The 15,956-nt window shown below is 33.6% G+C and overlaps 1 protein-coding gene across 1 annotated transcript; it reads left to right on the plus strand.

Moving 5' to 3' along the window:
• Positions 1-269: 269 nt before the first annotated feature.
• On the plus strand, positions 270-6,878 carry LOC127713111 (acanthoscurrin-1-like). Its single transcript, XM_052219748.1, has 4 exons — positions 270-290; positions 1,183-1,527; positions 3,757-3,813; positions 6,678-6,878. Exons 2-4 carry the CDS (start codon positions 1,203-1,205, stop codon positions 6,731-6,733), a joined length of 438 nt encoding a protein of 145 aa, XP_052075708.1. The 5' UTR covers positions 270-290; positions 1,183-1,202; the 3' UTR covers positions 6,734-6,878.
• Positions 6,879-15,956: the final 9,078 nt, after the last annotated feature.

A 15,956-nucleotide genomic window follows, 5' to 3' on the forward strand; every position in this document is an offset into this window, starting at 1 on the left:
ATCCTCTTTTTGACATTTTCTACATTTATTCTAAGGAAAGATATTAAAAAGATGTCACATGTAGACTTGATGTCCTAATTTTAAATTAGCACTACGACAAGTAAACACGAATCGGAAGAACAGATCAAAATACACAAAAATGATTGACGATTATATTGGCAAAAAGGAACTTATCATGGTATAGTCTTTTTGATTGGCTCAAATATTGACATGATTTGTATATATAAGGTCACGTGCTAAACTGACATCTGTGCTTTCGTACCATTGATCAAGTGCTGCTAAAAAAACAGGTATGAAAATTTAAGATGTAATTCAGAAAAAAATGAATTTATAGAATAATTAATGTAAATATCGTACATGGTAATTGCATATATTGCATGTTTATTAATTTTATTTCTTAGCTCGTCAATTTTTTTAAGAATACTTATACATTTGAACTCTGGTGGATATTTTTCTCATTGGCAATCATACCACATCTCCTTATTTTTATAAAGAAAGTTAACAGCCGCTGCTACATTAATATCTCCCATTTTGAGAGTCAACTCGAGTAGAGTTTTCACTTCGATTCGGGAAGGTTGCGCTAATGCGCGTTAGCACTGTTTTGATTACTCACGTCAACGCGAGTTTGACGAATCGAAGTAGGCATGTGGCTAACAAAACAACAGTCTATAAGTGAAAGTAGTTATCGAAAAGACAGAAAACCATTTTGTATTAACTTGAGGCAAAATGCCATTCCAATTTACAATTAAACAGAATGATAAACATCTTGAAATTCCAAGAAACTTTAGTTTATATTAAAAAAAAATGCTCTGGTAATAACTGTCATTGTAAAAGCATTTTTCGTGTGAAAACATGCTATAAACGAGTCATTCATTATATATAACGCTAGATTTTTGCAACCTATTTACAGTTCTTTAATTGACTTATGGTGAGTTTTGTGAAGCTATAATTCCATGTTTTCTAATGCAATGATTAGATTCGTGTACTAAGTAACTACTACATTATAACTAATATCTTAGTTCCTTTGTTATTGGAGATATTCTTTGAAATTTCTCGTGTTTAACGATATTTAAAATCACAATTGCAAAATCAAATCTATCGTTTAGGTAAGGTAGATACAAAATAGTTTTAGAGCGAATGAATCTAATAATGGTGTATGTTATGTTTGTAGCTTCTTTGCAGCTTATTTGCAGTCTGGAAAAATGAGGACCTTCGTTACAGTACTACTTTTAGCGTTAGTCTACAAGACTTCTGCAATGTATTATCAAGGCGGCAGTGGTATTATTGGTGGCATTGGTAGTATTGGTGGCATTAGTGGTCCTGGTTTTGGTGGAATTCGACCTCCTATGGGTAGAAGGGGATTAAATATACCTCCTGGGGCTAATGTTGTGCCTATACCATACAGATATCCAGTTCAAGCACCAATAACTAGACGAGGAGGTGGCCAGCCAATTGTTATAAGGAGAGGAGGAAATACTGTATCTAGAGGAGGTAGTGGATTTGGATTTGGAGGTGGAGGAATACTCGGTAAGTAGCAGTTATTCCTTATCGCTTAGTTTGCTACCCTTCCGGAGCACCTGCGATCATCAACGATTTTTGGTGGGGTTCGTGTTGCTGCAGTCTTTAGTTTTCTAAGTTGTGTTGTGTATACTGTTGTTTGTCTGTTGGTCTTTTTCCGTTTTTTGCAATGGTGTTGTCAGTTTAATTTCGACTTAAGAGTTTGAATATCCTATTAGTATCTTTCGCCTCTCTTTTACAACTACTAAAATTCTTATAAATACACTTCATCAAATTATAACGTATTATAGGCGTTTCTTTTATTTGTGTTGAAAAAATTAAACATTTATCACACTGGATTCTGCATACAATTATTTAGACTATTAACTTTTTAAGGTAGATCAACTGTATACCGCCATATATAACCATATATATATATAAATCGTATATAAAAAATTGTTGAGTTAGATTGCTGACAAATAAAAAGACATTGTGTATAAATAAATAATGTCTACACACGCTTAAAACACATGTCTTTTGTCTATCTCTAGATTCGCCACTACGACTATTGAAGATATATTTAAATATAGCGGATGTGGTCGAGTGGTCTAGAGCGCTGGACATTAGGCTAAGCAATTGGGGCTATAGTGTATCAAAGGTGTGAGTTCAAATCCCATTTCGGGACAAACATTTGTCACCATAAAAATCTAATTTTAACACTTTGGGGTTTAATTTTCAGACTTATATATATATATATAAATTGAGGTAAATTATATGGCCTTCCAAATACCGTTTCGATTCCTAACATCACTGAAGAGACATTAATTGTCGAAATCCGGATATGGTGTACAAATTTTTGCACCTCATGTTTGCGGTATACCATCTTTTCCGCAAGTTTATTGTTTTCTGTTTAGTAATAAATTAATTATAAGATCCATTTTGTTACATCTTGTGTTCCGTTTATTTGGTAATCGCCAATGGCAGTCAGCAGGGTTTAAGAACATCAGTTGTTCGACCTGCTAGTCAAATGCGTTTTGTTAAAATATACTTTTTCACTTTTATCGTCTTTTGGAATATGTTGTTTGTGCTGTATTTAGACCCCTCTACCAAGAAATTTGTTTTGCATGCACACGTATAAAAATTGCGGGTTTTATCCAACGCAATCATAGGTTTGAACGTTGTTTTCAATTTAGACTTTCTTATATATATATATATTATTATTTTATAAAAATTGGGAATGCTTAATTTCTGTGTTCTTTAAATGTTCAGGTCAGTTATCTTTATCTTTGAAAATAACTCTTAGTAGGTAAAAAAAATAGAGGATTTCTTTATCTTGTACATCGTTCTTTTCTGTAATCAACAATGTATTGCCTAATTCTTTTATTTTCCACAGTTATTCTTTATATTTTTGCGTCCCATTATTCTGTATTCTTTATATTTTTGCGTCCCATTATTCTGTATTCTTTATATTTTTGCGTCCCATTATTCTGTATTCTTTATATTTTTGCGTCCCATTATTCTGTATTCTTTATATTTTTGCGTCCCATTATTCTGTATTCTTTATATTTTTGCGTCCCATCATTCTGTATTCTTTATTTTTTTGGCTAATTTTTCTCTGGTCACACCTATCCAAAATCAGCTTATATCTCAGATTGTATAGCAATAATAAAAATTGCGTGAAGAAAAAAACAATCTCATTTTTATCTTCAGAAAAGTAGATGAAACTGTATGGGGGTCTGGATTGGGTTTATAGAATATAGATTTATGGACAAAAAGTGCAGAAAAAAGGGCAACACATATAAAGAATCGAAAAAAAATTATAAAGAACAGAGAATAATGGACAAAAATAAAAAGATAATAAAGAAACAATGGTCTAAAAAAATAAAAAAATGAAGATATAAAGGACCCCTCATCCTGTCCATCTTGTATTCGCCAGTACTTTATTTTTGATGAGTAAATCCACCATTGGTTCATACTATATATGTTGTTGGATATTTTTTACGGATTAGTTAACCTAATATTCAAAAAGTATCGACCGGTGGAGTATTATCTCATTGGCAATTATACCACATCTTCTTATTTTTAAAAAGATAGAAACCCTTGTCAAATGATAAATCACATGACATCATTTTTATGTCACATGAGATCGTTAGTATGTCACATGACATCGTTTTTATGTCACATGACATCGTTTTTATGTCACATGTAATCGTTTTTGTATAAAAATGTTAAAACGACAAATTTGTATTTTTGTTTCAGGTTTGATTTACCTCTTCTTCATGTTGAGCATTTTCCAATCGCTCTTTCGGGGAGGTGGTAAGATATTTTTTATGTAACAAAACTTTTAGCTGGCATTAATTTATAAAGCATTTTAGAAATTGAAAATTTATCAAGAGGGATAATAAGACGTTTTATAAAAAGTGAGAATTAGATGTCACGTGCTTGTTATTAACTCGAGTAATTTATTTTCAATATGATAAATGACGAGACGATGTCCCAATCTCAAAAGTTGTGACACATATTTCTCTTACGGTAAAAAATCTCTTTATGTGGCCTATTTTGTTTTGAATCATTTACTGAGAAAGGATCTATGACTTATTTACAAAAAAAAAAGATAAAACGTGACGTTTTGTCAAATGATTATTATCACTCCCTTTTGGGCTCCTTTCTTTCTTTGCTCCCCTTTTCAATCGAGCATATGTATACATACTAAAAAAAGTATCGTCTCGCACCTGTGATTCATATGATGTTCAAACAAAATATCATATTTTCAAAAAAATACGCTATTATTCTAGTAAATGTTCAACTACACATGTTTCAATTCAACCACACGTGTTTTGTTTCAACTGCACATGTTTTAGTTCAGCTACACATGTTTCTATTCAACCACACGTGTTTCGTTTAAACTGCACATGTTTTAGTTCAGCTACACATGTAACGGTTCAACCACAGAGACGCTATTAGCTATTTCTGGGGAGTGAAACACTCTTTGGAAGTATCAGATGAACTATAGTATTGGTTCCTTTCAATGTATATTTTAAACTTTTATACCGCGCAATCTTATTAAGGATGTACTTAGGTGAGATTTAGGAATTTTGTCAGATGTTCGGACTCCTTGGTTTTTTTCTCACGATACAGGGTAAAATATTTTGCCTCATAACACCCATTTTTCTGTTCATATAAGACATCAATGGCTCATAGAAGGTCATTTACCAAAATTTAAGCAAATTCTAAATTTCTTTTCTTTCGGTTTGAGGCCCAAATAGTACCAATGCGAGCATGAGGTAAAAGCCATTTTTTTTTAAATTAAATATCTCGAAAAGGAGCTCCATAACCTATCAATATTTTTAGCTTATTTTGTTCCTTAACTAATGCTGTTCTGACTTAAAGTATCAATTTTAAAATCTAGATTTTTAAAATTTCACCTTAGTACATCCTTAAGGAGAAGATTCCTATTTCAAAAAAAAAAAATCTGAGTGTACCTATATCTGTGACAATTGATGAAATTCCTTTTTCAGTAATAACACTCACACAAATACATAAACTGGACATGCAATTAACAGACAACTTTCGAGTTCGATGCATTTCCGTCAAAAAAACTTTGGTTTTAGTGAACATCATTCGTGCGTATAGGGGCATCGTCACTTTCGTTCCCATGTTGAGAGAGTGGTTAGAAAAATATGATGCTATATTGCATGAATTATTCGGAAATTTAATTCTTATAATTGACAATCAGCACTGCTGTCATTAGGGAATTGTGATTAAGTACCTACGGAAACATATTATTTCAAGTTTATCCTGCACAATGATGATCACTAAGACGCTTGATGAACGTTAATAGTGCAGGGATACAGGCGATCCCCTCTATCTGGTAAATGACGTCATACAGGCGCGCATAATTGACGATTTTTTCTGGTGGTGAGGGACATAACTCGAAAGTGGTCTATTGTTTGACGCCATGTATTTATTGCTTGATACATTTTATTTTCATTTTGGAGATTAAGTATAACGACAAGTGATTGGAAATCCGATGGGAACTAACTGCCCCACTCATGTTGCAGAAATATTTCTTTATACTTAGTAACCCCAATGTGTGGCAAAGCTTAAAAAAGAATGGGGACTTCTTTTTAATATCATTTAATGCATCTTTTCGTGTCAGAGCAGAAATTATATGGTTTAGGATGGGTCTTCATCCCATGCTCATTACTAAAAGCCTATGTGGCTATCACTTACTGCTCTCAAGTTATAATCATTCAAACATAAATGTACAAAATCTCTTTTTTTGCCAAACAAATAAGCCCTAAATAGACCCAATGCACAAAATAAAAACCACTGATTGGACAACTTGACATGGTAGCCTAACGTATTGTTGAACCTGAAGTATATCTGACTATAGGAGTTTTCCAGACTTTATTTGGGGGACTTAATTTGGGGGACTTAATAATGAACGATGGTCTTTTTTAGACATTGATATTGATTTCACATAGAAAATATGTGATAAACGGGACGACTTCTTTCTGTGCTATTGGGAATTTCCTTTCTTATTGTAAATTTTCCTTTCCTTGGTGTTATTGTCCTGTTGGTCACAAGGTCCCTTTTTACGGAGTGTATATTTCCAACTTAGTTTTCATATTCGCGTGTTTGTATTGATACCTCGGGATTCAATGATCGTAAAATTTCCGTTACTCAAAAACTGCTACTGCATGGATAAAGATATAAATTTGTCAAAATATTTGCCGTCTGCCGGAATTCGGGATTCAGCGTTTATTTTCCCGAGAAAATCCCGCACCCGGAAGCGGGCTTCAGCTGGCCCCTCAACAAACATTATGTATTAGAGTACATTATTAGTATTGATACAAGGACACGAAAGTTCATGAGGTCATGATTAAGATAAATGTAGAGATGTTTTAAACAGAGATTTAATATGAACTAATAACAGAGGAGTGCAAAGATGTTCCAAACAGAGATTGAATATGAACTAAAATTGACTGCAGAGATGTTCCAAATATAGATTTAGTACTTGGTATGCAACATGTAAAGCAATGTGTGTTTAAATGTAATTAATTTGAATATGAAACATTCAAAACAAGAATATAAGCAAAATATGATTTGTGATTAAGATTAAAGCTATAATGTGTTAAAAAGAATTTAGAAGATATTATTTTATTTATTTATTGTAGGCAAAGGCAACGGTTTGTTAGGAGGCAACGGTTTGTTAGGCATAGGCAAAAAGTAGTTTGAACAGATATATATATATATATATATAAACGGAATGCCACTGCCAGCAGGAGATCTATTGTCATTTAAGCCAATTACTGTACATATATTATAACTGACTAAGCATGAAACAAGATGATTTTTTGAATAAATATTTTCTCAATTGTGATTCTTTTATCTGAAAGCAATCAAGACTGTAGATTTACTCGGTGTTATCATGTGATGGAAATTTTGTCATTTACACACCAAAATACAGTGCTGTAAATCAAAACGTTGTGTTTTGATAACAACTGCCTGAGGGAACGTCCGTTTGATTTTCTCGGGTGAAGGTGGATTTCGAAAGTATATATTTTGAAACTAAAAAAAATACCCGAAATATTTGTCTACGAAAGTGAAAAAATAACCATGCACACTAACATAGGAAAATGAATATTCAAAGAGCAAAAACATCCTCCTAGTCTCCAGAATATGCAATGTTTATCCCCTGATTGCACTATTTTCTTTCACACACAATCTATATAATACCCTCTTTGTTTATGGTTGATTCGATTTTCCACAAAGGATGATGAAATTGGTTGTATTACTGCCTTTTATCTACTACTAGTATTTATTAGATATTCGCCTATACCGCCAATCCTATATTACTGCCTTTTATCCACTATTTATTAGATATTCGCCTATACCGCCACCCATACCCTACACTGCTTGAAAAATAAGAAGGGCGTATCAAAATGTCGAAAATATTTCTTCTTCTTTTTGGTTGTGTGAGAGAAAATGGAGAAATGAGGTTTTGAAATTATTTTATTTGAAATAGTTGATTCTGTTTATGAAATTATATATATACCTTTTCAGACTTCAAAATGCTGTATCTCTTCGTTTTTACCCTCTCTCGCTATTTTCTCAATGGTGTCGTCTATTTTATATCCTTTTTCTGCTTTTTTTGCCTGATGCCATACTTATTGAGGCTGCTAAGGAGACGCATGTCGACTGTGTCAGATGGAGTCGATGTCATAAGTTTATTATTGCATGTAAGTCATAATGTCGACGAGTTTTACATTTTAGGGGACGACCATTTAACTTCCGGGGGGAAGAGGGAGGGGGTGTGTGTTATGTATTTTTTTTAGCCCATATCTTATATTGTTAAATTTTGAAAAAAACATAAACCACACCCCCCTCTTTCCTCCTTTGAAGTTACATGGTTGCTCCCTAAATGGGTTTCATATATTCCCATATTATCTGTTATAAATCAAACCTGAGCAGTCTTTCTTCATCAACGTCAGATGTTCTCCCGTAAAAATATTGCACCTTTTATAAAGTTATTTTTCTCGTCATGCATTATTCGTTTTTTAATCTATCATTTTATTTCCCCTTGTTCATAATTTTCCCAAAGAACATTTTAAGCATGAATCAATTCTATTTGAAGTTAATTGTATTATCCACCATTACATTTATTTCACCGTGGCACCCTTTTTCTATCTATGGAGTACGATGTGTATTTTTCATTACAATATTGGGGGGGGGGGGGGGGGTTACTGTTACATAGAACAATACATATTTTCCTAAAATTGCACCGATAGTAAGCTTTATTTTACTTCTTATAGACATTGTGTAGCATCACCACCGGATATAGGTAGTCCCGAAGCAAAGAAACAATGACAGAAGCGAAAGTAGGGATCCAGTTGTCATGCGCCCCCTCCTTTTGTGGGAAAAATGGTAGATTTTTTAGGGAATCACTGAAGCATGACTGGAGCGGACACCCTCTTAAGCAGTCAGACTCAGTGCCCCCTTATAAAAAATTCTGGATCCGCCACTGAATGATAGCAAAAAGTATAAATTCTATCCCCGTACAATAAAAAATTAATCGCCGTACACTTTATCAATTTTTATTCAGACGAATTTCTCTGAAAAAAAAAATGCCGTTTACGGAGATGTTGTTCACCGTGCCCGGAAATTTAGAAACGATCCTGGTAAACTTATCGATACTTATTCTAAAAGGTTACCAATTCAACACTGTAATTAGATCTTTTAATATTGTTTTTATTGGTATTGATATTGATTTGTTTATCAGTAAATTAAAAGCAAACTAAATATTATTGTTATATACATATGCACTTTCATGGATCTATAATCTGTCGATACTTGTATCTTAGCATTGCACAAGGTCATGTTTTTCTCTGACTGTTTATGACGTCTTTTCACTAAATCCATGGGATGTTGGATGTGTACTGATTAATAATTTAGTCTTAGATACATGACTTTTTTATTAATTGTTATTGGCTTTGAACTAGCTGTCAGTAACTGTTAGTACTAACAGATCTGTACTTAATGTCTTTTTGTTGTTGGGATGTACAAGTACCCGGCCATGCCCAATCTGTGTTTTTGTTAGATGTATTTCTATTTGTATCCATCTGATGAGTTAAGCCTTTTCAAACGGATTTTTATAGTTCGTATCTATGTTGTACTGTTACACCACTGTCCCAGGTTAGGAGGGGAGAGGGATCCCGCCAGAATGTTTAACCCCGCCACATTCTGTATGTATGTGCCTGTCCCGTCCCAAGTCAGGAGCCTGTAATTCAGTGGTTGTCGTTTATTGCTGTGTTACATATTTGTTTTTCGTTCATTGTTTTTGTACATTAATGAGGCCGCTAGTTTTCTCGTTTGAATTGTTTTACATTTGTCATTTCATATAGCTGACTATGCGGTATGGGCTTTTCTCATATTTGAAGGCCGTACGGTGACCTATAATAGTTGTTATAATTTCTGTGTCATTTGGTCTCTTGTGAAGAGTTGTCTCATTGGCAATCATACCACACCTTCTTTTTTATATTTATGTCGAAATGGAGCGTTGTTCAAATTTAAATATAATATAGATTTGTTCTACGAAAACGTCGAATTAGTTGTTGAAGGATAAATATGCGTTTTAACAAGTTTGAACTCGTCACATGCTTCTTTGGACTGGTACCACCTGGTCCGAATCTAACGATTTGAAGAGAGAGAAAGTCCATTAAGGATAATAATCAGCACTGAAAAGTAGCTACATTATTAACAATCCGTTTCACAAAACTTTACTTGTCAGCAAAACGCAGAATATGATAGAAATAAGAATAATTTGACCCGCTTACCTGACTATACATTTTGTTTTTCCACCGCTTCGGGGACCTATATCCGGTGGTGGTACTACACACTGTTAGTTATACTCATACCTTGCCGAGTACCAGATTGTCCTACCATAGAGTAGGGTACCGGTCGAAAAATTGTATAATGCGGAGTCAAAAGTCAGTAATATGATGATAGTCTATTGGCTCATATTACTCTAGGGGACCTCGGTTGCCGAGTGGCCTAAGTAATCGAACTACTGTATCACTAGCCAGTCAACACAGTCAGGATTCTACTTCGTCAAAATTATCTCCCCATTACGCCAGTTCATTTTTACAATCGTAAAAATGGAAGCCATTGTATGGATTGATTGATTGATTGATTGGTGTTTAACGCCACTTTCAACACTATTGTGCTATTTCGTGGCGGTCAGTTTTAAGTGGTGGAGGAAGCCGGAGTGCCCGGAGAGAACCACCGACCTTCGGTAGGAAAACTGACAATCCTAGTCAATTAAGATTGGAGTCGAGTGGCCATTGTATGGATGACGCGCTGCCAATTTAGCTCTTGAAAATCGATAAATTTATCCGCATAGCATCATTACGATCCTTATATGCCAGTTGTATTTTAAAAGACAAATGTATCTACTAGCTAATGAGCATCAGTTAATGTACTTGTCTGCATTCAGTCAACTTAAAACTATTGTCTGATCGGTTGTCAGGTGGAATTTTCGAAAATTCGTAAACATTTAAAAAAATCTAATTCAATATTTCGTGGAAGGGCAGACTAAAAATTTTCAGTGGTTGAAGACTTTAAACCCTAGATATCACACACAAAAAATGAAGTTTTTTCGAAGATATGCATTTTTAAGATCCAACTTAAAAGTCTGTCGTCAAGTACTTTTAGTAAAAATTTGCTATTCGAACACACCTACTCTGTTTTTATGATTCATTAGAAGGGTATTTCACTTGACCTATATATTTCATTTTTTTTAGTACTGTGAATTTTTGAGGCTTTAAAGTTAACCTGTAGCATTGATATATAAAAATGATAGAATCTGAAGCGAGATGATGTATCAAATACTTTTGCTATTTACGTTTTCAAGACAAAATATTCAACTCAAACACGCCCTAACATAAAAAGGTGCACTCGATTTTCTCTTTTCGATGCAATTGTTATCCATTTTTTTGGAATTTTTTCTTTGAGTCACATAATGGAAGGGCAGAAACGAAAATTAAGGAACAAATAGATTGATATGTTCTCCGTCCGTGGTAAATTTTCTTGAAAAATCGGAGGTTATGCATTTTTTAGATCCAACTTAATAAAAACCCATGTCTTCGACTTGATATCTAATTGTTCTGCTTAATTATGTAATAGATAAATTGAAAACTTATGCAAATTGTGTTTTTATGATAAAATATTTCGTAATTTAGCAAAAAACTGTCATTTTATTTGTTTCTATTAACTTTTAAATTTTGTGTTACTACAGTAAACATTACAGTAAGCATTTATCGCCTTCTCTAACAAAGAGCTTCGATTCTTTTGTTCTATTTCAACTGGGTTTCCGCCTGAACACTGAGGTGGTGAGTTTGAATCCCTGCACTCGACTCCAATATTAATTGACTAGGATTGTCAGTTTTCCTACCGAAGTTCGGTTGTTCTCTCCGGCTTCCTCCACCAATAAAAACTGACCGTCACGAAATAGCGCAATAGTGTTGAAAGTGGCGTTAAACACCAATCATTCAATCATAATACTCCACTGATTAAGGCAAAATATGGATTAACAGCGTCAAACCTCTCACTCCGTATCCCAGATGCCCTTAGCAGTTAGTGACTACATATGTATATATTCACAGTGCAAATAAGGAGAGTCTTGATGATGGTCTTTAATTTCTGTTCTTTAGGTGTAATACCACCAAATCATAGTACGTCACATCCGGTTGCATACGAAAAAGGGTCGAAAAAAATATTCCCTTGAATTTGACTGTTGTAGGAAATCAATCCTACATTTTATTGCAGAAAAAATTTCTGGGTCATAAATATATATCTTAGTTGTTTCTAAGCACCATTATATTTTTATTTGGTGTTTCTATAGAATATTTTGGAAACTTGAGGTTACATGGTTACTAAAGCTTGCACACAGGTTAAAAAGAGGTGAAAATTTGATTGGTTAACTTCCAGTGATGGTTATTTTCTTATATGCAATGAAATGTTATGTGAAATTTTGTCTATAGTACTGGACAGGATAAAACTTGTATTTCTTTATTTGAAACAAAGATAAATTCTGCACATTTTTTTGAAAAATGCAAATTTAACAAAGACTAATAGGGGAAAATCAATGGTGGTATTACACCTTTATAATTTTTTATGTCATTTTTATCTATTCTTTATATTTTTGCTCATTATTCACTATTCTTTATATTTTTGCTCATTATTCACTATTCTTTATATTTTAGCACCCCATTATTACGAGTCTATTCTTTATATTCAATTTAGCACCCCATCATTCTTTATTCTTTATATTTTAGCACCCCATTATTACGAGTCTAGTATTCTTTATATTTTAGCACCCCATTATTACGAGTCTAGTATTCTTTATATTTTAGCACCCCATTATTCTCTATTTATTTTATGTCCTTTTTTCTCTACTCTTTATTTTTTGTCGTTATTCTCTATCCTGTAAACACTATCCAGACCCTCATTTTTCTGCAAGAACGCAAACTAGTTATTACAATTTTCAAACAGTTTACTTTCAATCGACAAAGGGTGTCATTTCGAGGGGGGACTAATTCAGAGGGAAATCGTCATCTATCTTTCGAATTTTAAATAAAACAAAATCCATTTAAGTATTCAATTTGGAATTAATAATCAATTTATAAATAAAATTGAGAATGGAAATATGAAATATGTCAAAGAGACAACAACCCGACCAAACAGCAGATAATAGCCGAAGGCCACCAATGGGTTTTCAATGCAGCGAGAAAATCCCGCAACCGGAGGTGGGCCTCAGCTGGCCCCTAAATAATAAAAATGTGTACTAGTTCAGTGAAAATGGACGTCATACTAAACTCCAAAACACAAAGGAACTAAATTGAAAAAAACATACAAGACTAACAAAGGCCAGAGGCTCCTGAAAGTTTATTACAAATGAGATCGCATATGCATTGTACAGTAAGGGAGCTACCATTTGATTTCTAGGGAAAGGGGGGGGTAGGATGAAATTTGAAAAATAAGGCAGGACAGGAGTTTTGAGTAAAACAAAAAGGCAGGATGAGACACTTTTCAAAAAAAAAAAAGGCAGGATGACAATTTATGTAAAAAAAAGTCAGGATAAACTAATAAAAAAGGCAGGACCGAATAGAGCGAAAATAAAAATGCAGGACAATGATTTAAAAAAAAAATGCAGGACAACATTTTTCATCCTAAACCCCCCCCCCTAAAAATGGTAGCTCCCTAATGTTACAACATACTGGTGTAACATGGTATGATTCCCAATAAAACAAATATCTACCAAAGTTCAAATGATGTCGGTTTAAGCAATAACAGTTTACCGTTTGACCGTCAACAATGAAAAAACCTCATACCGTATAGTTAGCTATATAAAACTCCCGACAAGAAAAATGTTAAACAGTTCAAACCAGAAAACTAACGTACAGGCTTATCAAGAACAATACAATTTACGAAAAACAAATGCAAACTATGACACACATTGACTAAAAGTACACACATGAAGCTTTTAGACTGTAAATCTTATTGAAAATTTGTCGACTCTTTATTAATAAAATGGCCTTGGAGTGAATAAATCCATCATAGATACCAGGATTGAAATTTTGTATTGACGCCAGACGCGCGTTTCGTCTACAAAAGACTTATAGTGAAATAGATTCAAGTGAATTTGTACCTGCATCTATCTATGAAGTGTTTGGAAAATCGCATTCCAAATATTTTAGTGATTTTTACAAATAATTAAAGATTTTAGAACTTGCCATTTTTCAGCAATAACAACAACAAAAGGTAGCCAAGGTACATTGAAAAAAGAGGGCATCAACATTGCCACAAAAGAGTCGAAAAGACAGAATTCATGATTGCGTCTTATAATCGGAAGCTGCGATAAAATCTGTCATGATTAAGGAAGATATGATATGATACATGTACAACAATGCCACAGCAACCCAAAAACACAAAAAGAAATCTATAATAAAATAACATGTGAGCTCAACAACACAAAACTGTCAAGCTATCAATCGTCTAGACTCTAGGCAAGCTGTGGCCCAGCGACTCATTTCACATAAATCTTACAAGAAAAAAATGCTCGGAAGTCATGAACATTTAAGTATAACATACGATCAATTTTTGTCGTAAGATTTGTTGTGAAAAAAAGACCCAGATTCTAGGCGAGGTGTGATTTAATTGCCCAGACCCTATGCGAGAGGTGACTTAATCGTTCAGACGCTAGGCGAGGTGTGATTTAATTGCCCAGACGCTATGCGAGAGGTGATTTAATCGTTCAGACGTTAGGCGAAGTGTGATTTAATTGCCCAGACGCTATGCGAGAGGTGATTTAATCGTTCAGAGGCTAGGCGAGATGTGATTTAATTGCCCAGACGGTATGCGAGAGGTGATTTCATCGTTCAACGCTAGACAAGCTGTGACGTAATCGCACACACGCTAGACAGGATAAAATTTAATTGTCCAGACGCTAGGCGAGCTGTGATTTAATTGTACAAATTCTAGGCAAGCTGTGATACAATCATCCAGTTGCTAGGCAGACTGTGATTTAATTGTACAGACGCTAGGCAAGCTATGATTTAATCAATTAGAGAACAACAAATTATTTGCATCAACACCAAAGTTAGAAAGAACAAACACATAGAGAAACAAACTAATTGAAAAAAGAGCAAAATTCAAATTAAAAACAAAATATCACTCCGTCTAGATAATATGTATAAAAGACGACAACAGACAAGTAAAAAATTCCGAATATTCCGTAATAACAGAAGTCCATTACTAGACTAGAAATGGACTTCTGGTAATAATGAATACTTTCTCAAACAATATAGACGACAAAAGACAGACATCAAGCATGCCTTTGGTATTTTCTTTTGAACTTTATTATCTCATTATACGGTATGTTTTTATGCTCATTGTTGAAGGCCGTACAGTGCCTTACCGTTGTTAAGATGCTCATCATTTGGTCTTAATAAATAAATATTTATAGAATAACAAATCTATGAATTCAACTATCGAAAAATATTCAATGAATTACCAATGTTAACGAAATCAGAGGATAATTAGACATATGAATGAACTAATGACGTCATCGTGACCGAATAACACTGATAATTAACTCACACGCTTTGTGCATTTGAACATTTGTGTTTTTATTCGGTCACTTGTTGAATTTCGTTCTATATTTGAATTCTTGGAGTTATTCTTCTCATACATTTGACTTTTAAATGGAAACAAAGTAGAAAATGCAAGGAACTATATCACCTTTTTCTATGCATCCTCAATTCGCTTTAATTAGATTAATCAGAGTACAAAATAGTTCATATGTCAAAAAGAAAAAAAGAAAAAAAAAAGACTGTTTTTATATGTTTTATATTAAAACTGAGAATTTACAAACAATATATATCTTATTGAAATTCCTCTTCCTGAACATGCATGAAATATTTGCCACTGGATGTTAAGCAATCAACAATCAATCTAATTGAATGACAGTACACGTACCTAAATAACAAAAAAAAATCTCATCAACCGTTTATAACAATTGTTTTGAACCCACAATGCAAGTCCACAGTTCATTTGTGAATAAGTTTTTACAAGTTTACATTGATTTAGTTGACTTTAAATAGGAAGTTTTTCACCTTCATATTGATAAAATATATTTTAGATTATGACATTAGCCAAAACAAGCCTACGGGCACATATATGACAGATACAATCCTCTCAGAATACAGGAAGGCATGAATTCTGATCTCATCAGATCTGGTTAATTTTGTACCAATAAAATCTTGGTCGACAGGACTTATAAGACGTTGTTTTTGATTGGCTGATTTTTATAACTTCATTTTACATGTCAAAGGAAGTTAGCATTCATGTACAAGGTATCGGAAATCGTTATCGGGTGCAATATTCTGTAGGGCTCA

This window comes from Mytilus californianus, unplaced genomic scaffold (assembly GCF_021869535.1).
Source record: "Mytilus californianus isolate M0D057914Y unplaced genomic scaffold, xbMytCali1.0.p SCAF_8, whole genome shotgun sequence".
NCBI lineage: Eukaryota > Metazoa > Mollusca > Bivalvia > Mytilida > Mytilidae > Mytilus > Mytilus californianus.

Excerpts from the sequence above, each read along its gene's own strand:
- LOC127713111 (XM_052219748.1), top strand. The coding sequence starts at position 1,203 with ATGAGGACCTTCGTTACAGTACTACTTTTAGCGTTAGTCTACAAGACT. Across the intron at positions 1,528-3,756 it reads TGGAGGTGGAGGAATACTCG|GTTTGATTTACCTCTTCTTC; the intron begins GTAAGTAGCAGT and ends TTTTTGTTTCAG. Across the intron at positions 3,814-6,677 it reads ATCGCTCTTTCGGGGAGGTG|GCAAAGGCAACGGTTTGTTA; the intron begins GTAAGATATTTT and ends TATTTATTGTAG.